This window comes from Hyperolius riggenbachi, chromosome 11 (genome assembly GCF_040937935.1).
Source record: "Hyperolius riggenbachi isolate aHypRig1 chromosome 11, aHypRig1.pri, whole genome shotgun sequence".
Lineage (NCBI taxonomy): Eukaryota > Metazoa > Chordata > Amphibia > Anura > Hyperoliidae > Hyperolius > Hyperolius riggenbachi.
In genome coordinates, this window is record NC_090656.1 from 118,031,233 (window position 1) to 118,059,120 (window position 27,888).

At 44.8% G+C, this 27,888-nt stretch overlaps 1 protein-coding gene across 1 annotated transcript in view; it reads left to right on the forward strand.

Moving 5' to 3' along the window:
- LOC137537857 (mucin-2-like) overlaps positions 1–27,888 on the forward strand; it is a 350,759-nt gene that overhangs the window by 203,513 nt on the left and 119,358 nt on the right. Inside the window, exon 17 of the mRNA XM_068259807.1 lies at positions 19,873–20,052. Within this exon, the coding sequence (XP_068115908.1) occupies positions 19,873–20,052 (180 nt within the window). The remainder of the gene's footprint in view (positions 1–19,872; positions 20,053–27,888) is intronic.

Below are 27,888 nucleotides of genomic sequence, written 5' to 3' on the forward strand. Positions count from 1 at the left end.
CACCGCCCAGCAGGAGCAACTCACGCTGCAGAGACACAGCAGCAGCAGCAGCAGCGTGTAGTACCTGCTCCTATTTTCCTCCAGCCGGGTCGGAAACATCCCATTGAGGAAAAGGATGCAGACACTGTGGTGCAACTGATGACGGAGGATGAGCAGCCCGCCATCAGCTCTGCATCCGAGGCCTCCACCCTCACCACCACCACCACCACCCCTGTTCGCAGCAGCCGCCCAGCAGGGCCTGGGGAGGAGGCCAGTTCACCGTCACAATTTGGCGACCTGTCACTCAGCAGTATTTTTACCCCAGGCACCATCAGGGTATTGTCTGCTGTTGTTGGCGATTTGGAGGAGGAGATGCTGATGGGCACTTTGGGGGATGAGGGATTGGACAGCAAGACTGTGGCGACAGTCAAGCAGCCCATCCATGCATCAGGAGAGGAGTTTGGGGGGTCATCATCCCAGCAGGACATGTTTCAGGAGGGGGAGGATGATGATGATGATGATGATGTGGTGACAGACAAAGACTGGGTGCCGCCACCACCAGCACCAGGGGATGTCATCATCAGCAGCTCTGAGGAGGAGGAGAATGCGCTTGTGGGCCTTGCAAGGAGGCGCATCATTGCAAGCATTGGCAGCAGTAGGCAGGTCCCACAGCCTGCTGGTGTCTCAGGCTCAGCAGCAGCAGCAGCAGCATCTGCCAGTACCACCACCAGCCGCACCCAAGCCCCCACCCCAACCACCACAGGGAGACAGGCAGCAGCTGCTCCAGGCCGTAGGGGGTTGTTTTTGTCACCAATCTGGCGATTTTTCACCATGCCCACAGTGTACAGCAAGTACGCCACTTGCAACCACTGTCAGCGGAAGTTGAGCAGAGGTGCAGACCCCTTAAAGTTCAGCACCAGCTCGCTCATAAACCACCTTGCTGCGAAACATTTCCACCAGCATGAGGAGTTCCAGAGGCTGAAGGCATCTGGTGCTGGCAGTGGCACCACACCCATCACTGCACAGCCTTCAGCAGCAGCAGCAGCAACAGCAGCCACCCGCCCTCCTGCTCCTCCAGCAGCACCAGCAGGAGTGCGGAAACGCACTGCTCCTCCCCCCTCTGCAACTCCTGCCGCCGACACTGAGGCCTGTTCTGGCAGCCAGTCCTCAGCGGCCTCCTCTGCTGTGTCCGCTGATTCCCGTGCCAGCAAAAGGCCATGCCAGAGCCTTTTGAGTGAGTCCTTCCAGGGGGTGGTTAGGGCTCTGCCTCCCAGCAGCCGTCGCGTGCGTCAGCTGAACGGCTTGCTGGCACGGGCCATGTGCTCCCAACTCCTGCCGTACACGCTCGTGCAGGAGGGGAGCGACATGCGTGCGCTGCTTGCTTGTGCAGCCCCAGACTGGCAGCTCCCCAGCAGACACTTTTTCGCCCGCAAGGCCATTCCTGCACTGCACCGCTTTGTGATGGCCAATGTGGAGCGAGGGCTGGAGCACGCGGTTGGTGAAAGGGTCCACGTCACCATGGACTCCTGGAGCAGCCGCTTCGGGACAGGCCGCTACCTGTCCTTCACTGTCCACTGGGTCAGCTTGGTGGAAGGGGGTGAGGATGGGAGAGCAGCAGCGGGCACAGCAGCAGCAGCAACACAGTGGGTGGTGCCACCCCGCAGGGTCAGGGGAACTGCAGCAGGTTCCTCCGATCCTCTGCCATCCTCCGGCACACCTGGCCAAACCCCCGCCTCAGCAGCAGCGTGAAGGCCCGCCACTGCCAAGCGCTGCTGCAGTTGGTCAGCCTTGGGAAGACCAAACTGACGGCAACCCATGTGTTGGCCAAACTCCAGGAGCAGGAGAGGATTTGGCTGACCCCCAGAGGCCTCAGAGTCGGAGAGGTGGTGGCCGACAATGGGGCCAATCTGGTTGCCGCAATTGACAGGGGAAACCTGACCCACATCCCCTGTCTTGCCCACGTGCTGAACCTGGTGGTGCAGAAGTTCTTGCGCACCTACCAGGGGATGGGCAAACTGCTGTAAACGGCAAGGAACGTTGTGCGTCACTTCCGGCGCTCGGCTGCAGCCTGTGCGAGCCTGGAAGACGTGCAAAAGGTGCTGGAGCTGCCATGCCATCGGCTGATCCTTGACGTTCCAACTCGCTGGAACTCCACCCTGGCGATGTTGGAGCGTCTGGTTGAACAGAAGCACGCTGTCAACCAGTACCTTGCCCAGGCCACTGTTTCCGCCGCTCAGAGAAGGGACAAGACCAGCAACATCCCGTCCATCGTCCCCGATGATGACTGGAGGCACATGCAGCAGGTGTGCTTAGTGCTGGCTCCCTTTCTGCAGGCCACTAACATGGTGAGCAGGGACCATGCTATGGTCTGCGAGTGGGTGCTCCTGGTGTGTCTGCTGAACAGGGCCCTTGATGCTTTGCTGGAACAGGGAGCGGCAGCCTTGGACCAGCAGGAGCGGCAAGCAGCTGCACAGTCCACCTCTGAGGGGGAGGAGGAGGAGGACTTGGTGGAGGTCCCTGTCCTTGCTGCTGATGAGGGGGATTAGCACAGCGCAGCTGAGTTGGTGCGGGGGTGGAGAGAGGATGAGGCGGCAGAGGAGGAGGATGAGGACAGCACTGCCGTCGATGTGCCAGCACACGTGGCCCGCCTCTTCCCAATGGCAGCGCACATGCTGACGTGCCTGCGCAAGGACCCCAGGGTGATCCAGATGAAGCAGAGGGAGGACATCTGGATCAGCATGATGTTGGACCCACGCCTCAAGGGGAAGTTGAGCCAGTTCCTGCCGCCTGCAGGAGGAGACCCAGCGCAACAAATAAGGAGCTTGCAGCAGGCCCTTGTTGAGCGCTTGGAGGAAGCCTTCCCCCAGCCTTCCACCCCCACTGTCCAGCCAGCACAGAGGCAGCAGCAGGTGCCTGCATCTAGCAGCAAGCGCCCCACAGACCTGCTGTCTCTCAGCAACGAGCTCTACAGGACTGTAGAGGCTCCGGCAGCAGTGACTAGTGAGGAGGTGCATGCAGCAGCATCCTCCTCCGGTCACAGCCAGCGCCTGACCCGAATGGTGGCTGACTACATGGGGTCCTACAGCGGGCTTGACAGCGATGCCCCTGTTGATCCCATGGAGTATTGGGTAAAGCACCTGGAGATCTGGAGCGAGCTGGCGCAGTACACCCTGGAAGTGCTGTCCTGCCCCCCTTCCAGCGTGCTGTCCGAGCGCTGCTTCAGTGCAGCTGGTGGCGTGGTCACCGAGAAACGCTCACGTCTGTCTCACAAGTCTGTGGACAGACTGACGTTTCTCAAGATGAACCAGGCATGGGTGGAAGGCGAGTTCCTGGCCCCTGTTGTCGGCGAGAGGGGGACATGAACTGGCTGCCGGAAGAACCATCGTTAAGGTGCCTTACCACCCTTTACCACCACCTGGCTCCTGCTCACTAAGCCAGCCTGGTTCACTTTGACTATTACGTCGCCTGCAGCCACACATTTTACATCTACAGTGGGCTGCTGTGTACTGCCCTTCTGCTGTCTGTCTGTCTGTGTTTCCCACTGCCAGGGTACACAGATTTACCTTCTGCTGCTGCTCTGCCACCAGCTATTACGTCAAACAATAGCTGCCCCTGCTGCCTGTATTTACCTTAAAAAAAAAAAAAAAAAAAAAAAAGGTTTTATTTTTCTGAGGTGCCCGGGTTGAAAACTGTGTTGTCCCAGTTGTGTATTGGACACGATGTGGGCTGCACGACCGCTGTCTGGGACCTCCTGTTGTGTTTATTTACAGCCTTGGTATCAACGCTAGGTACCAGGGCTATTATGTCACGCTGCCTACCTACCTGCTGCCACACTCACACTACTCTCCTCCATTCCTCCTGCTGCTGCCTGTCTGTGTTTCCCACTGCCAAGGGTACACAGATTTTACCTTCTGCTGCCACTCTGCCACCAGCTATTACGTCCAACAATAGCTATATGTGTAATTTGCTGTAAAAAAAAAAAAAAGTAAACCATTAAAAAAAAAAAAAGTTTAAATTTTTCTGAGGTGCCCGGGTTGAAAACTGTGTTGTCCCAGTTGTGTATTGGACACGATGTGGGCTGCACGACCGCTGTCTGGGACCTCCTGTTGTGTTTATTTACAGCCCTGGTATCAACGCTAGGTACCAGGGCTATTATGTCACGCTGCCTACTTACCTGCTGCTACACTCACACTACTCTCCTCCATTCCTCCTGCTGCTGCTGCTGCCTGTCTGTGTTTCCCACTGCCAAGGGTACACAGATTTTACCTTCTGCTGCCACTCTGCCACCAGCTATTACGTCCAACAATAGCTATATGTGTAATTTGCTGTAAAAAAAAAAAAAAAAAAGGAAACCATTAAAAAAAAGTTTAAATTTTTCTGAGGTGCCCGGGTTGAAAACTGTGTTGTCCCAGTTGTGTATTGGACACGATGTGGGCTGCACGACCGCTGTCTGGGACCTCCTGTTGTGTTTATTTACAGCCCTGGTATCAACGCTAGGTACCAGGGCTATTATGTCACGCTGCCTACCTACCTGCTGCCACACTCACACTACTCTCCTCCATTCCTCCTGCTGCTGCCTGTCTGTGTTTCCCACTGCCAAGGGTACACAGATTTTACCTTCTGCTGCCACTCTGCCACCAGCTATTACGTCCAACAATAGCTATATGTGTAATTTGCTGTAAAAAAAAAAAAAGTAAACCATTAAAAAAAAAAAAAGTTTAAATTTTTCTGAGGTGCCCGGGTTGAAAACTGTGTTGTCCCAGTTGTGTATTGGACACGATGTGGGCTGCACGACCGCTGTCTGGGACCTCCTGTTGTGTTTATTTACAGCCCTGGTATCAAAGCTAGGTACCAGGGCTATTATGTCACGCTGCCTACCTACCTGCTGCCACACTCACACTACTCTCCTCTATTCCTCCTGCTGCTGCTGCTGCCTGTCTGTGTTTCCCACTGCCAAGGGTACACAGATTTACCTTCTGCTGCCACTCTGCCACCAGCTATTACGTCCAACAATAGCTACTCTCATTACTCCTCCATTCCTCCTGCTGCTGCTGCTGTCTGTCTGTGTTTCCCACTGCCAGGGTACACAGAATTACCTTCTGCTGCCACTCTGCCACCAGCTATTACGTCCAACAATAGCTACTCTCATTACTCCTCCATTCCTCCTGCTGCTGCTGCTGCTGTCTGTCTGTGTTTCCCACTGCCAGGGTACACAGAATTACCTTCTGCTGCCACTCTGCCACCAGCTATTACGTCCAACAATAGCTATATCTGTGTAATTTGCTGTAAAAAAAAAAACAAAAAACAGTAAACCATTTAAAAAAAAAAAAGGTTTAATTTTTCTGAGGTGCCCGGGTTGAAAACTGTGTTGTCCCAGTTGTGTATTGGACACGATGTGGGCTGCACGACCGCTGTCTGGGACCTCCTGTTGTGTTTATTTACAGCCCTGGTATCAACGCTAGGTACCAGGGCTATTATGTCACGCTGCCTACCTACCTGACTGCCTGCTGCCACACACTCATCCTCCTCCTCCTGCTGCTGAATTTACCTTCCGGCTGTCTGTGTGTTTCCACTGCCAGGGAGCACATACAATGGCGCTTCCAACATGCGTGCGCCACCAGCTATTTATTACGCTCAAAAATAGCTGCATTTCTTTAAAAAAACAAAAAAATATATATTCTTTTTATTAATACTTTGTGATATTATTTTTAGAGGTGTCCGGGTTGAAAACTGTGTTGTCCCAGTTGTGTATTGGACATGATGTGGGCTTCACGACCGCTGTCTGGAACCTCATGCTGTGTATTTACGGCCTGGTACCACCGCTAGGTACCACACAGCCTATTATGTCTCGCTGCCTGCCTCATTGACTGCCTGCTGCCACACAATCATCCTCCTCCTCCTGCTGCTGCTGCTGAATTTACCTCATGCTGTCTGTGTGTTTCCACTGCCAGGGAGCACATACAATGGCGCTTCCAACATGCGTGCGCCACCAGCTATTTATTACGCTCAAAAATAGCTGCATTTCTTTAAAAAAAATATATAAAAGAGAAATAAGTGAAGAAGAAGAAGACGATATAGAAGAAGAAGAAGATATAGAAAAAGAAGAAGACGAAATAGAAAAATAATAATAAGAAGAGGATATAGAAAAAGAAGATATAGAAAAAGAAGATATAGAAGAAGAAGAAGAAGATGAAGAAGACGAAGAAGATGAAGAAGACGAAGAAGATGAAGAAGATGAAGATGATGAAGAAGATGAAGAAGATGAAGAAGAAGAAGACGATGAAGAAGAAGATGATGAAGAAGATGAAGATGAAGAAGATGAAGAAGATGAAGAAGAAGAAGATGAAGAAGAAGAAGATGATGAAGAAGAAGAAGAAGAAGAAGAAGAAGAAGAAGAAGATGAAGAAGAAGAAGATGATGAAGAAGAAGAAGATGAAGAAGATATAGAAGAAGAAGAAGATATAGAAGAAGAAGAAGATATAGAAGAAGAAGATATAGAAGAAGAAGAAGAAGAAAATGAAGAAGAAGAAGATATAGAAGAAGAAGAAGAAGATATAGAAGAAGAAGAAGAAGATATAGAAGATAAAGAAGAAGAAGAAGAAGAAGAAGAAGTATATACACTACTGAACAGAATTTTGGACACAACTTCTCTTCTCTTTCCACCTTTTTTTTTAAAGGAACATCCCCACATAATCACTTGCTGTTGTTACTTGGGAAAAAAGATGTTTCTTGCATCATTCACCCTCAAAACAAGTGTTGGAAGCTATTTAAGGCCAATTCGAATAGTCAGCTCGAATAATGAGCTCGAATACCGACTCGAATAGTGAGCTCGAAGTCCGAGGTCGAATAGAATAGTAAAAAATATTCGACTCGAATATTCGACCGAATTCAAATAATTTACTATTCGAATTCGACCAAACTCGAATAATTAAAAGGGGTATCCGAGCATCACTGTACTAGGGTATATCATATACATTACCTAACACAAGCAGGAAAGATACGTCCCTCCAACTGTCCAAGTGTACCAGAAGTTTAACAAAAGTTTAATGCCCGCGTGTATACGGGCCGCCGACTAATCAGCACCTAGTGCCTCCTGGCCGCGACCAATCAGAGCAGAATGGAGCCTGAGCAGGGGGCGCGAACGCTAGCAGTCTAGGAAAGCCGCCGACCAATCAGCTCCGCTTCCACAAGGAAAGCCAATGAGATGCGAGCCAGGTGTCATCGCCAATCCCGCACTACTGTAGCGGGACGCCGACCAATAGGCCGCTTACCAACTCAAGGGCTGTCATCAAAAAAAGCGCCACACCCACCAGTGTACGAAACCCTATCAGCGGCTCTCACGCGGCAGCCAAAGTAACTGTGACATGACCTATGATGTACACCGCAGCGCCGACCAATCAGGCGCATACAGGCATAGCAACAGCGTAAGCCACCCCCCTCAGCAACAACAACATAGCAACCCACACACTAGCGTCAGACAGTGTTTTAGCATGCGATCAGCAAAGCACAACAATGTAAAGGTGGAATATAATGTACTCATCCAGTATAACGACTCATGGAGGAAACAGGAAGAGGAGGAGTACACAGAGTATTTAAAGATGGAGTTTTCCAGCAACAATCTAGGTACTGATTATGATGAAGACAATCGGACTTGTCGAAACATGTCAATCTGAGGTCTGGAGGGGCGCCCCAAAGACTCTTAAAAGTACCTAGATCGAAATCTGGAACTATCGTCTATCATCCTGTGTATACACGTTGCACACAGCACTTTGGAGAATCAGGAAGGATTCGGGAGCCAAGGTGGAACGCACAATTAACTTACTTCCTCCCTCCGTGAGAAGGATTGCAACGCAAGTGATCCAAAACTATCGCGAGAGCGGGTGACGTCACACCAGGAAGAATCACGCAGGCAGCCGGAGCGTGAGCTGAAGCGCTGGTCCGGGCGTACGCGCCGAGTGTGTCACAACCTGCGTACCAGCGGGGATCACTGTGGGGACAGAGCGAGGCCAGCACGGCAGAGCAAAGGACTATACGGAGGAAGCAGGTAACGTGGAGCAGCATTGGAGGGATTGCTACCCACGAGTTCAGACATTAACCACTCACTTGCCTGAAGTTCACTGGCTATAGTGGTCCTCATTTTTCATACAAACAACCTAAGTATATTCCTTTAGGAAAAGTGTCTGATCGATATATACAGGATCATTACATGCAGGACCAACTTGCAAATTACCTGCATATATGCGCATTATTTATATACAATTTTTAATAGATTATTTTTATTGATTTTTTTCTCTCTTTTTTAGAGCACCGCATAGCTCCTATGTGTGTATGTGTTGCATGGTTTGTATGCGGGAAGGAGTTTTGAAGTGATTAATGGTTTTGGCTGATAAACCTTTTTTATGTATGTTGAATATCATATTGATCAATAGATAATAAAGTCCAATCATAAGATTTTAATACCTGCGCTCCTTTACTTTTTGAGTGTAACTGTGACATGACCTATGATGTACACCGCAGCGCCGACCAATCAGGCGCATACAGGCATAGCAACAGCGTAAGCCACCCCCCCTCAGCAACAACAACATAGCAACCCACACACTAGCGTCAGACAGTGTTTTAGCATGCGATCAGCAAAGCACAACGACAAAAGCAAGATAGCTAAGGGCCATCCAGCCATGTTGTATATCCAACCCTAGATAAAAATAGTAGTAAAGTTATATAGATGAAAAAAGGGGCACTCATGATTGGAAATTATCTACATCACACTCGATGGTAAGCATGTTAAAAGAACAACCCTCCCCCAAGAATTAATAGCTTATCAGATACAAAACGACAGATCATATTCAATATTGAGACCCCCACTTCCCAGGACCCCCAATTTCCTTATCCAGAAGTTCTCTCATCTGGATAATTCCTTCTCTCAATCTCTCCCCGCCCCCCATCCTACAGGAACCCCATCTATCACCTGAACCCTCAATTGCTAGACCCCATGGCCCGCCTCCATAAAATGCCTAGCCACCACCTGCGTGGTATCCCTATTTCTAATGGCCGTTTTGTGGGAAGATAGTCTCACCTTGAGGGCCTTTGTGGTCTTGCCTACATAGGCAAGGCCACAGGGGCATTTCAACATATATATATAACAAACGTAGAATTACAATCAAAGTGTTCCCTAATGTTAAATGGGGTACCCTTCGAGGGGTGTCTAAAGACATCACCCTTAGTAATAGAACTACATAAATGACAGCTCAGACAGGGGTATGTACCTTTCTTACCCTCTCTTAGTTTGTATGACTTAGATCTAGTATGAACCAACTTGTCTCGAATAGTAGGGACTCTCTTGAAGGACAGGAGGAGTGGATATCTAAATTCTGAGACCCTGGGGAAGGCTTCCCTCAAAAAATGCCAATGTTTGGTCGGCGGCCCGTATACAGGCTGGCATTAAACTTTTGTTAAACTTCTGGTATGCTTGGACAGTTGGAGGGACGTATCTTTTCCTGCTTGTGTTAGGTAATGTATATATATATGATATAACCTAGTATACTTTTTAGGAACTAAAGTTTTTTTCATTTTCTTTAGTAAAGCTTTTTTGTATATGCAGAGCTTCTGTTTGGGTTCAAGATGCGTTTGTAGTTCCTGGGGGGGGGCTCAGCGCATCTCTGATGGAGGCTATTCGGAGGCAGCCTGGTGTTGCGCTGATCCACCTTTTGCGCAATTTTCAATTTTTAATTTTACTTGATTAGCCGCACCCAGGCTATGCATATACATAGGTTAGGATTTAGTTAGTTAGGCCCCTCCCATGGAGGATTGACTTCTTCGCAGTGGGAGGGACGAGTACTTAATAGGTTGCATGCAAGCTGTTACAGGAAACCAACATCCTCCAGTGGTAGACAGGTCATGTGTATGCTCGGTGTGTATTATATCCCACAAGTGGGGCTTGCACTCTTTTGCAGGTAGGCACTTGCCTGTTTTTAAGTAGCGCTGTTCATTTCCTTGCTATGTACTAATTTAATTCGTTTTTGGTCAGCTGGTCCCACTTTACAGCCATGCTTTTGGTGTATATGCAGAGCTTCTGTTTGGGTTCAAGGTGCGTTTGTAGTTCCTGGGGGGGCTTAGCGCATCTCTGATGGAGGCCATTCGGAGGCGACCTGGTGTTGCGCTGATCCACCTTTTGCGCAATTTTTTGTATTGCTATTGGTCATTTTATATAATGGAAGGGACTTATTCCTTTTGGTGAAGTTCCCCATCAGGTTCTCCTATGATGTGCCAGCACATGATTGGATTATTTGAAACAACACACTCTGATTCGACAGCATCTGCTATATATTGTGTGGGATTTGGTGTTTGTATTGCAGTTTTGACAACTTGACAAAGAGCATGAGGCTCGAAACAGCAGTCTGTCATTGGATGACTGCCTTTGAACCTATGTGATATAATAAAGTAATTACGTTTGAATTGGTGGTGCCTGCTGAAGTGGATTCCTTTCCAAGCATTAAAGAGGAACTGTAACAACAAAACGTCCCCTGGGGGGTACTCACCTCGGGTGGGGGAAGCCTCCGGATCCTAATGAGGCTTCCAACGCCGTCCTCCGTCCCTCAGGGGTCTCGCTGCAGCCCTCTGTGCAGCGGTGACGTCAAAATGTACCTTCCCGGCTCCTGCGCAGGCGCTCTGACGGCTGTCGGCTCCAAAGTAGGCGGAAATACCCGATCGCCGTCGGGTCTGCTCTACTGCGCAGGCGCAAGTTTCCGGCGCCTGCGCAGTAGAGCGGACCCGACGGAGATCGGGTATTTCCGTCTATTTCCGTGCCGAAAGCAGCCACAGCGCCCCCGCTGGAGCCAGCAAAGGTAAATATTGAATCTACTGTCGGGTCTGTCGCCGGCTGTTCGGAGGGCTGCAGCGAGACCCCCGTGGGACAGAGGACGGCGTGGGAAGCCTCATTAGGATCCCGAGGCTTCCCCCACCCGAGGTGAGTACCCCCCAGGGGAGGTTTTTGATGTTACAGAGTCTCTTTAAGGATTTTTTTTTAAGAATGCGGTCTTCTCATCACGTGACCAAAGTATTTTAAATTTATTTGTAGTATCAGCCCTTGTAGTGAACACTCTGGCAGCTAACCTTATTTATTTAAGTCATTTTGGTTAGATCTTCTAGCAGTCCTTTTTCTCCACCCCCACAGTTCAAGAGCATCAATTTTTCTATGCATGACCTTATTTATAGTCCAACTTTCACAGCCATATGCTACTATTTGAAAGACCATGCCTCTAACTATCTTTGCTGATAAAGTGACATTTTTATCCTTTTTATATCTTGTCCAACAAGTGTCTCTTAATCTCATGGCTGCAGTCACCACATCCAGAGATCTTCGATCCCAGGAATATGAAATCTGTTACAACTTCTATTTTTTTCTACATCTATTTGTAGATGACACAACTTTAGTTTTCTTGATGTTAAAGGATACCTCAACTGACATGTAACATGATGAGATAGACATGTGTATGTACAGTGCCTAGCACACAAATACCTATGATGTGTTCCTTTTTTTCTTTCTGTGCCTGAAAGAGTTAATTATCAGGTATGTAAATGGCTGACTCAGTCCTGGTTCAGACAGGAAGTGACTACAGTGTGACCCTTCCTGATAAGAAATTCCAACTATAAAACACTTTCCTAGCAGAAAATGGATTTTGAGAGCAAGAAAGAGATAAAAAGAGGAATGTCTTATCAGTGAGGGTCACACTGTAGTCACTTCCTGTCTGAGTCAGGACTGAGTCAGACACTTACATACCTGATATTTAACTCTTTCGGACAGAGAAAGAAAAAAAAGGAAAACAGCATAGTTATTTGTGTGCTAGGTACTGTACATACACATGTCTATCTCATTATGTCACATTTCAGTTCGGGTATCCTTTAAGTTGTAGACAGTGCTGCTCGGATGCCACTTTTCACTATCTGGATGTAATTCAGATCCAGATACCCAAGTTTAAAATGTTTGAATCCGGATCCGAATCGGATTTCCGACCTCAGTATCCGCCCGGATTCGGATATCCGGATAGAAAACCGGAAGTGACCTGAAAATGTAAAAAAAAAAAAACCTTTTGGAGCTCGCTCTTCTCTCTCTCTCTCTCTCTCTCTCTCTCTCTCTCTCTCTCTCTCTCTCTCTCTCTCTCTCTCGGCCTGGATGCCTTCGTAAGGGATTTTTGCCATTGAAGGTGACTTTGACTTTTGCTCGGATATCTGAACTAACTATCCGCCCGGATTTCGGATTTCAGATGGGAAATCCAAGTTTGCTCGGATAGTCTATTCGTATTTTAAAAAATATCTGAATTGCTACTCAAAGTTTGGATAGTTGAAAAAATTTGGATTATCCGGAATCCGGATGAGCACCACTGGTTGTAGACCAGCTTTGGCACTTTCTTGTTCGACATTTATGACTTGGCTCTTTACTTCTTTCTCAGTTTCAGCCATCAGAGTGGTATCATTGGCATATCTCAGATTGTTAATATTACTGCCTGCTACTTTCATTCCAGCATGTGACTCATCCAGACCAGCTTTCCACATTATATGGCATACAAGTTAAATAAATAAGGAGACTATATGTAACCTTGTTGCACTCCTTTAGCAATAGAGATGGCCCGAACGGTTCGCATGCGAACGTATTGGCGCGAACATTGGTGGTTCGCGTTCATGGCGAACCGCAAACTATAGGCGAGTTTGACCCGCCCCCTATACTACATCCTTAGGCTAAACTTTGACCCTCTACATCACAGTCAGCAGACACGTGGTAGACAATCAGGCTGAACTCCCTCCTTGAGCTCCCCCCCCTTTTATAAGGCATCTGCATCTGCCATTTCCCTCAGTCATGTGGCTGCAGTAATTAGAGAAGGGAGAGAGGTTACTGCACAGATTAGAGAAAGCTTAGTTAGGCTCTTTTTAGGCTTGTTAGCTTGCTCCTTGCTGATACTTATTGCTAAGAAGCACCCCACAACAACTCTTTTGAGAGCTAATGTTCTTTTGATGTTTTTTTTTTTGTTTATTTTTTTTTTGTAGCCCACTGACACTTGCATATACAGCCCTGTCAGTCGCAGGCAGCTGGCCCTTGCTAATTGCTATACTATGCAAGGCCCAGCACATTCAGTACCTTTTCACTGCACCTGTGTGGGACAGCTGCACATTTGTAATACCAATCACTGCATACCTGTTCATGTTTACTGCACCTGCGTGACAGCAACACGGAGTGTTATATACCAGTCACTACTGCACCTGTTCACGGTACCTGTGTGTGTGACAGCTGCACATTTGTAATACCAGTCACTGCACACCTGTTCATGTTTACTGACCCTGCGTAACAGCAGCACGCAGTGTTATTTACCAGTCATTGCACCTGTTCACGGTACCTGAGTGTGTGACAGCTGCACATTTGTAATACCAGTCACTGCATACCTGTTCACGTTTACTGCACCTGCGTGACAGCAGCACGCTGTGTTATACACCAGTCACTGCATACCTGTTCATGGTACCTGTGTGTGTGCACAGCTGCACATTTGTAATACCAGTCACTGCATACCTGTTTACTGCACCTGTGTGACCGCACGCAGTGTTATATTATATACCAGTCACTATATACCTGTTCACGGTACCTGTGTGTGTGACAGCTGCACATTTGTAATACCAGTCACTGCATACTTGTTCACGGTACCGGTGTGTGACAGCTGCACATTGTATTGATACGAGTCACTGCATACCTGTTCACTGCACCTGCGTGACAGCATGCAGTTTTATATACCAGTCACTGCATACCTGTTTGCTGCACCTGTGGGACTGCACATTGTTATACCAGCAGTCACTGAATACCTTTCACTGCATCTGTCACTGCACATTGTATTATACCTGGGAGTCAGTGCATACCTTTCGCTTGAATGGATGGCAGACTTGCCCTCTATAACAGATTCTCGTTAAAGGCAAGTGGTGTCATCTCTGGCACACAGTGTTGGGTCAAGGGTCCATCTGACCACAGATGCCTGGTCTGCAAAGCACGGTCAGGGCAGGTACATTACTTATACAGCACATTGGGTCCTTCCTTGGATGTGTGGTGGTAGCCGTTTCTCAGGCTCCCACTCCGGACCAGAATTCAACCCTGAATCCCTGGCCATTACTCATGGTCACCATGGTGCAGAAAGTGCCAAAGAGAGTTGACCACACAGTTGAATGAATGGCAGACTTGTCCTCCATAACAGATTCCCGTTAAAGGATTTCAAGTGTACTCATTATTATACAGGGCCTTGAAAGAGTCCTGTATTGTTATTTTTTTGTCATTACTTCCTCGAGTTGGGACTTGCACGCTGTGCCTGCTGCCTTCCTTGGATGTGTGGTGGTAGCCATTTCTCAGGCTCCCACTGCAGAGCGGAATCGAACCCTGATGCCCCGGCCATACCCTTTCTTTAACAATGGTAGAGAAAAAAACGCTATGACCTACACTCTCGGCATGGTGCGCACCAGTCCAGCACGACCGTCACTACACAAAAAGCTGTTTGCGGTGTGTTACACAGTGAGTTTGGTGTGTCAGTGTGAAGCAGTACACTAATTACACTACCTGAGTGATGTATACATATGCAAGATGTTTTAAAGCACTTTAGGTAGAGTTGAGCCGAAATTTTCGTAATTTCGCATTACTATAATTACGCATGCGAAATTTGCGATTACGATGCGAAATTACGGTAGCATAATTGCCATTAAAATCGTAATTTAAAATACCGTAAGCGTAATTTTCAACGCGTAATTTCACGTTTCGTTCATGCCGTAATTTCGCATTAAACGCTACCGTAATTTCGCGTTAAACCGTAACGCTCCGTATAATATAAAAAAGCCGCCGACTTTAAGGGTTAATAGCAAAGCCCCCTTAAATGCTAAGAGCCTCAAATTTGGAGAATGTATTAAGGAGATCAGGAGGGATAAGAGGACATTTTTTTTTTAAAAAAAGACCTTATAGTTTTTGAGAAAATCGATGTTAAAGTTTCAAAGTAAAAATGTATACATTTAAAAACCCGCCGACTTTAACGGTTAATAGCAAAGCCTGCTTAAAGTTTAGGAACACCAAATTCCTAGGGTATATTAAGGGGATCAGTGGGAATAAGAGGAAAAACATTTTTTTCAAAAAGACCTTATAGTTTTTGAGAAAATCGATTTTTAAGTTTCAAGGGCAAAAATGTCTTTTAAATGCGGAAAATGTCAGTTTTTTTTGCACAGATAACAATAGTGTATTATTTTCATAGATTCCCCCAAGTGGGAAGAGTTTTACTTACTTCGTTCTGAGTGTGGGAAATATAAAAAAAAAAACGACGTGGGGTCCCCCCTCCCAGACCCCTTTAACCCCTTGTCCCCCATGCAGGCTGGGATAGCCAGAATGTGGAGCACCGGCCGCGTGGGGCTCCGCACCCTGACTATACCAGCCCGCATGGTCCATGGATTGGGGGGTCTCGGAAGGGGAGGGGCAGCCAAGCTTTCCCCTCCCCCTCCGAGCCCTTGTCCAATCCAAGGACAAGGGGCTCTTCTCCACCTCCGATGGGCGGTGGAGGTGGAGGCCGCGATTTCCTGGGGGGGGTTCATGGTGGAATCTGGGAGTCCCCTTTAAAAAGGGGTCCCCCAGATGCCCACCCCCCCTCCCAGGAGAAATGAGTATAGAGGTACTTGTACCCCTTACCCATTTCCTTTAAGAGTTAAAAGTAAATAAACACACAAAAAACATAACCACGAAAAAAGTCCTTTAATATTCTTAATTAACCATTAATACTTACCTGTCCCTTTAAATAAATGATCCCTCGCAATATCCTCAGAAATGTTCTATCAGTTACAATGTAACAAAGTTATTACAATGTAACAACTTTGTTACATTGTAACTACGCCGCACCCGACGCCACTCGCCGCTCAGCTACCTAACATTGATCCATGCGTCAACTTTTCCGCTTGGGAGCATGGCCATACGCATTAATTTCGTAATACCCACTGTAATGCGAAAATTACGCGAAAAATTACGCTTACGCGAAATTTCGCGAAATCCTTCTTCATTACGATTATGTACTTACGGCCATAATCGTAATTACACTAATTACGCGAAATTTCGCGAAATCGTAATTACGTCATTACGCTCATCTCTAACTTTAGGCCTCCAATTTAGCATGCAATGTGATTTCTGCCCTTAAAACGTTGCTTTGCGTCAAATCCAGATTTTTCCCCGTGTCATGCAAATTGCCTGGCCACATTCATTGGAGGCGTGTACTATAAGTACTATGTGTTTCCCACAATGCTGGGCTGTTCATAAGGAGTCTTCCTGTGAAACACTCTGGAGAGTGTCAGCCATGCTTTTGGTTTGAAGATCAGCTTAGAGTAATTCCTGGAAACTGTGCTAGGCAGATTCCCTAAGTGCAGTTAGGATTGTTTATCTGTTTGTTTGTTCTGTTGCCATTGTCCTGTCCCAACGGTGGTCGACAGGAAATGGTTGCTACCAGCTTTCTCTTCTGTTCTGTCTCCTGGGATCGCGCTAGCCACTTTTCGCTAGCGCTGTGGATCCTTCTGTTCTGTCTCCTGGGATCGCGCTAGCCACTTTTCGCTAGCACTGTGGATCCTTCTGTTCTGTTTCCTGGGATCGCGCTAGCCACTTTTCACTAGCACTGTGGATCCTTCTGTTCTGTCTCCTGGGATCGCGGTAGCCACTTTCCGCTAGTGCTGTGGATCCTTCTGTTCTGCTACTCTGTACCTGGATCGCGCTAGCCACTTTTCGCTAGTGCTGTGGATCCTGTCTCTCGCTTGTCCCTGTTTTCGTGTGTCTGTCTTGTCTGCTGCGACCGCTTGCTGGAGGCTCGGTGAGGTAACCGTTAAGCAAGCGTTCGCGTCCTCTGTTTCATGTTTGTCTGTCGATGGTTAGTTAGGCGTGCTTGTCTCTATTGTGCTTATCACATGGAGACCGCGCATAACCGCGTGCACTGTTGCGAATGAGTGTGGTGTTCGCGGTTAGCTAGCGTTTGTTATTTTCCGCATCTTCTCATTGTATTATTTGCTGTGCCTTTGCTACCCTCGTATTCTGTTCTGATCTGCCTTGTGTCACGTCTGGCGATCGCACCTCTCGCGATCGCGTTCCTATTTCATATCTGCTGTTGTGTGTGTGCGCGGTCGCGGGGTGGCGACTGGATTGGCGCACACGCATACAACCTGTCCCTTTGCTCGTTCTCATTCGCAATCGCCTCTCTTGCGATTGCGTTCTGAGCTTCGTACAATTCCTGTCTGGCATTTGTGGAGGTACAGAGGATTGGTTCCTCTGCACTCCCCAGCGCCATCTGCCGACAGGAATTTCCCTCTACAGGTGCGTAGCACCTTTTGCTGGGTGCCTGCAATTACACGCTTGTGGAGGATTTCCGTCGTGTCAGCGCACGCGTTGTGCGCTGATCACGGAGAAAGTTCCACAATCGTTACAAAAGGCCATTCTTGTGTTTTCCATATTTGATTGCAAAGTGCAAACAGCCCTCCAACAGCATCCTCCTGCAAGCTTTTCAGACTTTCAACTGGGATTTCATCGCTTATCACTTTCTGGAGCTTTATTGTTAGCAATACCTTCTAATACTCATTAGACCTCACTCATGATATTTGGTTCTTGTTCAGCACATGCATTTCAAGTATAAGTACTGTCTATGTGACCATTCCCATTTTGCACGGAAGGTTCCCTTGATGCCCCCAATTTTCTTAAAAAGATCTCTGGTCTTTTACATTACAGTGTCAGTTTCAATTTCCTTGCACTGTTGGTTCAGATAAACTGTTTGTATAGAACTCATCCATATCTTTTTGTTAAATATTAACATTTTGACTGTGATATTGACCATTTGGCAATGTCATCTAGCTACCTATTATGTTGTACTTGGGGAAGGGAGGAGGAGGAGAGGTTTTCTGGCTACCTTTACTGTACTGGAAGGGGAGGGGGGGTCATCTTGCTACCATTATTGTAGTGGGTAGGGATGGTTGGAATTAACAATTTCCATTTCTGCGGAAAATCCGCTTTCCGCCATTGCCGAATACTGCTACTGATTTTCTCAAAAACTGCAAGGTCTATTTGATTTTTTTCCTTTATTTCCTCCTCTTCTGCTTAACATACCCTGAAAATTTGGTGTTTCTAGCACCTATGGGGGCTTTTCTATTAACCTCTAAAGTCAGTGGAATACCTCATACTGGTAATGCGGATTTTCCGCATTTTACATTACAGTCAGGGGCCGCTGACTTTAGCAGTTAATAGCAAACCCCCTATAGGTGCTAGAAACACCAAATAAAATGTTCAGGGTATGCTAAGCAATGTTAAAGTCGGCAGCAATTTCCGCTAAAATCCACCTACCACACTTGTATTATTGATTTTCGAATTCCGATGTGGAAATGCAATTTCCGATTGGAAATGGGGAAATTGCATTTCCACGGAATCCGAATGAGCATCCCTAGTAGTGTGTGTAGGGGGGTGGGGGGGTGGTCGGGCTGCTGGGAAAAAGGTGTGAATACATTGTGTTGGGGAAGGGGGGAAGGGTGTGTGTTTCTGTTGGTCAGGGGGTGGTTGGTGATAGAGTGCATTGGACAGAAAAAAGGACAAATCTGGCCCTGCCTGGGGGACTCATCTTTGGATGCTATATCGACATAACTCTGGTTGCTTCTGTTCCTCTGGTTTTCTTGGCAGAAATTAACTGGAGTGGGCTGTCAGTACCTTCTCCAGTGAATCGTATTAAGTCTGATTGCTCTTCAATGACCAGCTCGTCTTGGGTGGTCCTACACGATATTAAACACAACGGGGGTTGTCCACAGACCTCAGGAATCACTCTGTTAATCTCGGGGAGTCACAGATCATCGTAGGAGGTCCATCAAGCCTCCAATCATAATCCAGTCCATACACAATCAATCGATTCCGGACTCAACCCTTGCGCGAATAATCTTCAGAATTTATTGTAATAATGTATGCGGTTATACAGCAGACAAAAAAGCACAACGTTTCGGGCTAGCACTTGAGAAAGGGCATGTAGCCCGAAACGTTGTGCTTTTTTGTCTGCTGTATAACCGCATACATTATTACAATAAATTCTGAAGATTATTTGCGCAAGGGTTGAGTCCGGAATCGATTGATTGTGTATGGCCTACACGATATTACTCATTGCTTCATTGAGATAACACATGCCCCTTCACCACGACAAGGTTACAAACCAAACGGGGTTCATGTAGCCATGTATATGGTAGGTTTTATCCAACATGTTTTACTGGCTGTATGTGAAGAAACAATGTTTCTGCACCCTCTTATTTTATTCTTCATAAAACATGGAGTAAAGGCTTGTTAAGGCTGTTAAACATGCAGCCTGTCAGTGTTGCAGGAGTAGGTAAATTCTGCAGGGTTATTCTTTGCTGGGGCACCCAACAACTTAGCATCTTGCAGGTTTGTAGATACAGGGCTGCATCATCAGGAGTTGCCTGTGCAATTGGCTACTGGCATGTACCTGATATCAAGGCCATCACTGGTTCACAAAGCCAATTGGTACAAAAAAGAAAGACTAGACAGCAGATTTTGAAATCAGCTCAACACAATTTGAGAATTTAAAATTTTCTATGATTGATCACTTGACACTAGGAAGTTCTGCTGTTGGAGTGGAAGTGTTCGGAAGAGCAGCGTTCAGTGCATCGGCTAGAGGTGATGACACTGTTCCTGTTACCACCCCCATTTCAGGACAGTTTTTGACAGTACACTTCAGGATAGTATTGCTTTTTGCAAAACTGATCTCGCTCATCCCTAACAAAAAAAAATCAATGTAACAATTCTTACTGCTGTGACTTAATGCTGATTTGATTTTTTATTTGATTTTAATTCTGCTTCAAACTATGTTCCCATATTTTTAGGGCTTTATCCTCACATTTGAGGATGGTGATGTGTTTGTTACTAGTGAGTATGAAGGAATAGACTCACCTTTCCAGATCCAGAATGTCAGCCTTTATTTAATAATTAAAGCATCAAATGGAATTGTCCTGGTTTGGGATAAAAAGACATCTCTCACCATCAAGGTCACAAATGATTTCCAGGTAATGTTTGCTTCATTCTTTTGTTATTTGCATCCTAATATTATTTTTATATGAAAGAAAATCAGCATGATAAATATTTAAAGAGAATCTGTATTGTTAAAATCGCACAAAAGTAAACATACCAGTGCGTTAGGGGACATCTCCTATTCCCCTCTGTCACAATTTCGCCGCTCCCCGCCGCATTAAAAGTGGTTAAAAACAGTTTTAAAAAGTTTGTTTATAAACAAACAAAATGGCCACCAAAACAGGAAGTAGGTTGATGTACAGTATGTCCACACATAGAAAATACATCCATACACAAGCAGGCTGTATACAGCCTTCCTTTTGAATCTCAAGAGATCATTTGTGTGTTTCTTTCCCCCCTGAGGGGGGGAGTGCATAGCAGAACCACAACACTGAAGAACTTGGCAGCCTTCCAGACACAGGCTGACAAGTCTGACAAGGGAAAGATACATTGATTTATTACAAAGACTGTGATAGTACAAAGTGCTGCAGTAAGCCAGAACACATTAGAATAGCTTTTGGAACTTGTAGGATGATAAAAAACAGGATGCAATTTTTGTTACGGAGTCTCTTTAAAGTACCACTGTTGTAAAAATCTTAAAATTTAAAAATATTGAAACATGTACAGATAAGAAGCATGCTTTTTCCAGAGTAAAATGAGCCATACATTACTTTTCTCCTATGTTGCTGTCACTTACAGTAAGTAGTAAAAATCTGACAGAATTGACAGGTTTTGTACTAATTCATCTCTACATGGTGGATTCTCAGGGCTTTCTTTAGTTTTAAAAGCACTTGGTGAATGGTAGTTGCTCCGTCCAACTGTCAAAAAAGTGCACAGCGACCAGGGAGGCTGGCCAGCAACTTTTTATAAATCTTTTTCGAGGAGTGTCTCGCTGAGGCCGTGCTGAGAAACCCCTATGGAGAGTTAGACTAGCCCACAAACTGATTTCTACTACCCACTGTAAGTGACAGCAACATAGGGGAAAAGTAATTTATGGTTCATTTTACTCTGTAAGAAACATGCTTCTTATTTGTATACGTTTACATGTATTTAAAATTTTAAGATTTTCGCAATAGTGCTTCTATAAGAAGTAATTTAAGGTTATGTAAAAAATTAAATTATATATAAAATCTTATTAAAACTGTAAATGAACACTAATGAAGGGTTGGCTCCTTATTCAGCTTACAATATTTGCCACTATTTACTTTACTTCACTTTTCATGGTGATGTATTCAGAGCTAATATAGCAACAAAAAGATTCTGTCAATAATGATGGCTTATGTTGACCTGAGCTCTTGCTGATTGGAAAAGGTGTCTGGTAAGAAACTGTATCATATAAAAATGTCCCACAATTTGGGAAGTTCTACATATATACAGGCCATGGTATATTTTAAGAAAACATTATGCCACTCATATATTTTTTCCCCTGAATTCTCTCACAGTAGATGTTTTCTCGTTTAATTTACACAATACATTTTCAACTTGTAGCAAGTAATAAAAGCACTAAAACCATATTTTGCGCTCCGTAAGATGCACACAAATGTGTGGGGGGAGAGGAATCAGTGCCACTACTATTAGAGCCAAAACATCACACATGATAATGTGTCTCCAAAGGGCTAATGGCTATTGGCTACATCTAAATACCACAAGAAAAGTTGCCCCATCTAAAGACAATAGTAATAATAAATACCACTCATCACATCCCAGTATGATGCAAGCATATGTAATTTATTGAGGACTTATCCAACCCAAAACACAATAAAAACAAACAATAACACCACCTTCTAAATCCAAATGTAATTGGAGATTCCTGCAGCAGCAGAACAATAAAGTGACAAAAATATGTGTATACGAGTATGTCAGGACTCAGGACCACTAATCTTTGTGCAAAAAAATGCTGATATTGCACAACCCTCAAAATCAATTCATACAAAAATGCCAAAACCTATCTAATGTTGAACTCGTGAAAAAAAAGTGGTGTGCTAATAAATAGATGAATAAATACCAAATGCATACAAAAGAGTGCAAAAAAACGTGGGCTGTGCAAATAATGCTGAAGTGCCAAACAATCAGAAATTAGTATGCATAAAAATTGCTGAAGAAAAGTGTACAAGTGATTACCAAGATGATGTTACAGCTGCATGTAGGGAGAAGGGGGAAGACACCTTTTGGGGGGAGAGGAATATCTGAACATCTTATGCACCTACTGTTGCTTCTTTGAAGGGCTTGCATCAGGCCAGCGTCACTAAAGGTGGCCACTAACGATGCCAAAAAATAGCGAAAAATTGTTTGAGCAATCAAATAATTCTGATCGGAAGTAAAATATGCTAATACATCATTCACTACACCATCAGCGGGCCAATCTTTGCTTCCTATCACAACCAAGAAGTAAATCCAATTTTCGGTTTGATGAAAATCTAATCGGACGATTGTTTTTATAATCATTCGTAATCAATTGTACCCAATAATAGAGATTATTTACTACCAATCTGATCACATCTGAGAATTATCTGATCACTCAAATGCTTTTTTGCTAGAAATTGGACTGGTAGTGGCCACGTTAGGGAGAGCAGAGAAAGAAAGGCTCCGTAAATATAGAGCAGGCTAGTGCCTAATGTAATTTGCCCTTCTTCTCTTCTCCCTTCTGGCTGTTCCATTCCATGCTGAGATAATAACGGATATGTATCAAACGCAGATAGAACAGAGGCGCCAAAAAGAGTAAAAACACTATTACTTAAAAACAGTAAAAAGAGGGAAGGTAAGGTGGACTTACCTCCCTCTAGCAGTGGACAACAAAACTCTGAGGTAGAGTAGAATGCATTTATTAAACAGTGTAACTCCTAAAGATGCAACGCGTTTCGCAGGCCACAGCACCGCTTCCTCAGGCTATACGGGAGTTCAAAAAAGCTGTATCCAATCCAAATATTGAATGAGCGCTCATTCAATATTTGGATTGGATACAGCTTTTTTGAACGCCTGTATAGCCTGAGGAAGCGGTGCTGTGGCCCACGAAACGCGTTGCATCTTTAGGAGTTACACTGTTTAATAAATGCATTCTACTCTACCTCAGAGTTTTGTTGTCCACTGCTAGAGGGAGGTAAGTCCACCTTACCTTCCCTCTTTTTACTGTTTTTAAGTAATAGTGTTTTTACTCTTTTTGGCGCCTCTGTTCTATCTGCGTTTGATACATATTACTTATCCACCCTTGGTGGAGGGGTACGCCCCCTTTTTTCCTATCTACAGAGAGCGACGTTTATACCCGAGTGGGGTCGGGTACCAATTCTCCCCACCTGCCTTTCAAGTGGTTGCCTGCTGGTGACCCTTTTTTGTGAGTATAATTCTGCACGAACTATCTAGACAGATTTTCTTTGTTAAAACTATATTGCACTATTGGGCTCTCGGTGCCCTGTTTTCTTCTTTTGTTTTACGAGATAATAACGGAGTTCAGAGAAGAGAGGACCTCTTCCCTCCTTCCCAGACCAGTGAGCACACAGGAGGAAAGACACATGGAACTGTAAGCACTGCAGGGGCAATAATAGTGGGTGCTGGGAAGTGAGTTACTTCATCTGTGCATGTAGTGTGTGCACATGGTTATATGTATGGGCCCATTTCCACTAGGGCCGAATCCGGCCCGAATCTGCAGCGTTTCCCCGCAGGCGACTCGGGCAGGGAAATGCTGCCTGTCCCTCCAATGCTTCGCCATCCGAATCACGCTTCACTGCGATTCAGAGCACAAAGCATTGCAGTGTGTCTTATGGAGTGAAAAATGCGGTACTAAAATAAAAATCCAATAACCAACTTGAAGCATACTCAAATTCAAAAATTATCATGTTACATAGTTACATAGTTATTTTGGTTGAAAAAAGACATACGTCCATCGAGTTCAACCAGTATAAAGTACAACACCAGCCTGCTCCCTCACATATCCCTGTTGATCCAGAGGAAGGCGAAAAAACCCTTACAAGGCATGGTCCAATTAGCCCCTAAAGGGAAAAATTCCTTCCCGACTCCAGATGGCAATCAGATAAAATCCCTGGATCAACATCATTAGGCATTACCTAGTAATTGTAGCCATGGATGTCTTTCAACTCAAGGAAAGCATCTAAGCCCCCTTTAAATGCAGGTATAGAGTTTGCCATAACGACTTCCTGTGGCAATGCATTCCACATCTTAATCACTCTTACTGTAAAGAACCCTTTCCTAAATAAATGGCTAAAACGTTTTTCCTCCATGCGCAGATCATGTCCTCTAGTCCTTTGAGAAGGCCTAGGGACAAAAAGCTCATCCGCCAAGGTATTATATTGCCCTCTGATGTATTTATACATGTTAATAAGATCCCCTCTAAGGCGTCTTTTCTCTAGACTAAATAAACCCAGTTTATCTAACCTTTCTCGATAAGTGAGACCTTCCATCCCACGCATCAATTTTGTTGCTCGTCTCTGCACCTGCTCTAAAACTGCAATATCTTTTTTGTAATGTGGTGCCCAGAACTGAATTCCATATTCCAGATGTGGCCTTACTAGAGAGTTAAACAGGGGCAATATTATGCTAGCATCTCGAGTTTTTATTTCCCTTTTAATGCATCCCAAAATATTGTTAGCTTTAGCTGCAGCTGCTTGGCATTGAGTACGATTATTTAACTTGTTGTCAATGAGTACTCCTAAGTCCTTCTCCAAGTTTGATGTCCCCAACTGTATCCCATTTATTTTGTATGGTGCTAGACCATTAGTACATCCAAAATGCATGACCTTACATTTGTCAACATTGAATTTCATCTGCCATGTATGTGCCCATATAGCCATCCTATCCAGATCCTGTTGCAATATGACACTATCTTCCTGAGAGTTAATGATTCTGCACAATTTTGTATCATCTGCAAAAATAGCAACATTGCTCACTACTGCATCTACTAGGTCATTAATAAATAAATTGAAGAGCACTGGACCCAGAACAGACCCCTGTGGGACCCCACTGCTAACAGTCTCCCATTTTGAGTATGATCCATTGACCACAACTCTTTGCTTTCTGTCCATTAGCCAGTTCCCTATCCATGAACACAGACTCTTCCCCAGTCCTTGCATCCTCAACTTTTGCACCAGACTTTTGTGGGGAACAGTGTCGAAGGCCTTTGCAAAGTCCAAGTATATCACATCTACAGCATTCCCAATATTTGCATAAAGTTTGAATATGAAATACTGTTGTTTTTTTTTTTTTACGTATAAACATTTCAGGGCATCCTGCTAAGGCAGGATCATGTTGCATGCAGGGACAACTGTTACATAGGCTCCCAGAATTGCAAACACAAACAAAATTGCAGAAAAATTGCACGCATTTGTGTTTTTCATAGGTTTGCCTTTTATATTTGCATTTGTGTTTTTCATGCGTTCACAGTTTTTTAAATGGTGGTGGCAGGGGTGTTTTTAGTCATAGGCATTACAGGCCATTGCCTAGAGTGCAATTGGTTCTGGTCGTGCCAAGTCCCTGGATTAAGCCCTGCCCCTGAACAGAACCCTGCCCCTGGACCAATCCCCACACCAGATAGTGTTCTATCACCTGCTTCTGCTGCATTCGGGTAGTGTAAGTTGCAGGCAGCTGTCACTATATCCCCCCCCCCGTGCATCCCTCTGTCCCCTTGTGCATGCTTCTGTCTCCTCGTACCTCCTTTAGTCCCCTTGCCACCTTTGCCCCCCTTTGTGCACGTTTCTTTTCTCTTTTTTTCTCTGCCTTGATGGACTGTTTTCGCATATTTATACAAATGGAGCACACGTCCAGTGACAATTTATGCAGCACGTCACTCTATGCAGCAGCATCATATTCATGCCACTGTGACCTATCCACTCACCATCAACGTATGGGAAGTGCCCCACATCATAATTTTCTCTTCTTTGTTTGAAACAAAACGTATAAATAACCAGTCTGTTTTACTTGTTGTATTTTGCTGCCTGAAAGAGTTAATTTTTAGGCATGAAAATATCACTTTCTGTGTTGTTGGTACCTCGAGTCGTCAGGAACATGGTAAACCTCACTGATAAGCAGATTACAGCCACACAAGTTTTCCTGGCAGAATACAACTTTTGAGAGCAGAAGGAGATTTTAAAAAAGGTCAATAGTTCATGGATTTTAACTCTGGAACACTTAAAAGAGGCAACAAAACATTCAATCTACTTTTAAATGATTAAATATAAAATAAAAGCATGGGATATCTAAAAAAAAGTTATTTTTAGGAGTAGGGGGATAAATACAATTCTTTATCTCATCATTTTATTTTCACCTTGGGTTCACTTTAAGTTAATTTGAGAAAAAAAAAAAAAAAACTGCTTAATTCTGGCATATGAAGGGTACATAGTCACTTAATTTTGTACGTGGGTAACCAGGATTTTGATATCAGTGGGGACACTAATAACTGTAGTGCAGCATTCAAATAAAGTGAGGGCTGTAGTGCTTGTCAGCAAATGACTTGAAGATTTCTAACACTTAAAAGTGACTGCAAAGGAAGAACATCACAAACTTCATGCAAAATGTGTGTATATATATATATATATATATATATATATATATATTTAAATATATATATATATATATATATATATATATATATATATATATATATATATATATATATATATATATATATATATATATATATTTATTTAAATATATATATATATATATATATATATATTTAAATATATATATATATATATATATATATATATATTTAAGTATATATATATATATTTAAATATATATATATATATAAATATATATATATATATATATATATATATATATATATATATATATATATATATATCTCAATCACACCCGCCTTATGAATGCCTTTTTTTAACTCTTTCTGGTAATTAAGTAAGGCTGTGTTGATAGACCCAGTTCACATATTCCTATGTGTAGGTGTGAGTATTTGGTTGCACCCTTATTAAGAGAGTAGTGGCTGTGGTAATGCGCTAATCCTTCTACAGGGAGTGACAGGTGACTCTGCAAACTAGATTGGAAGGCAAGCTTTTATGGGAGTTGTATTATTTTGAAAAAGTACAATCAAATTTACCTTAAAGGACACCAGAGCCAAAATAACCTAGAGAAACGGGGGAGCGGGCATATACTTTAACCTCGAGGAGCGTTCTCCTCGCTGTTCAACCAAATGCAAGTTACACATTTTATTTAATTTTTTTGCTTAGCTGCTCCCAAGGTTTTAAATTTAGGTTAGGTCACTTACCCGGAGGTTTGCCTCACCGTGGCGCAAGTGTCTAGTATAATATACTTTTCATGCAAACCATATTGGAAGCTAAAGTTCCTCCTAGTTTAATAAATGTTAGCACTTGTCTTGGATGCAGGGCATGCATTTTTCAGTCTAGCAGAGGCGGTGTATGCCTGTGCGATTAACCATTCACTTGCAGCATGTGTTTAGGGACGCGCAGCCTTTCCCCCCACCTTTTCATATACTTTAACCTGACCAGATGCATACCGCTCCCCCGTTCTCCTTTCTGCCCCCGCGTTCTACCTAAATGCTTCTCCGGCAGCCCCTCCAAAAGCGCTCTGCGCATGTGTATGACGTCATGTGCATGACGTAGTGAAATCATACACATGCGCAGAGCGCTCCCGGCCACCTGTAGGACGTGCGCATCCCAGCCAGCACCTGCACAGTAGTGCCCAACTCTAGTGACCCAGAAGAGGCTGCTGGAGGGGCATTTAGGTAAAAAGGAGAACAGAGGGAGCGGTAGTCTTCTGGTCAGGTCACAGTATATGCCGGATCACCCCTGTTTCTCTAGGTTATTTTGGCTCTGGTATTTTTTAAAGAAGCTGAAAAAAGTTTT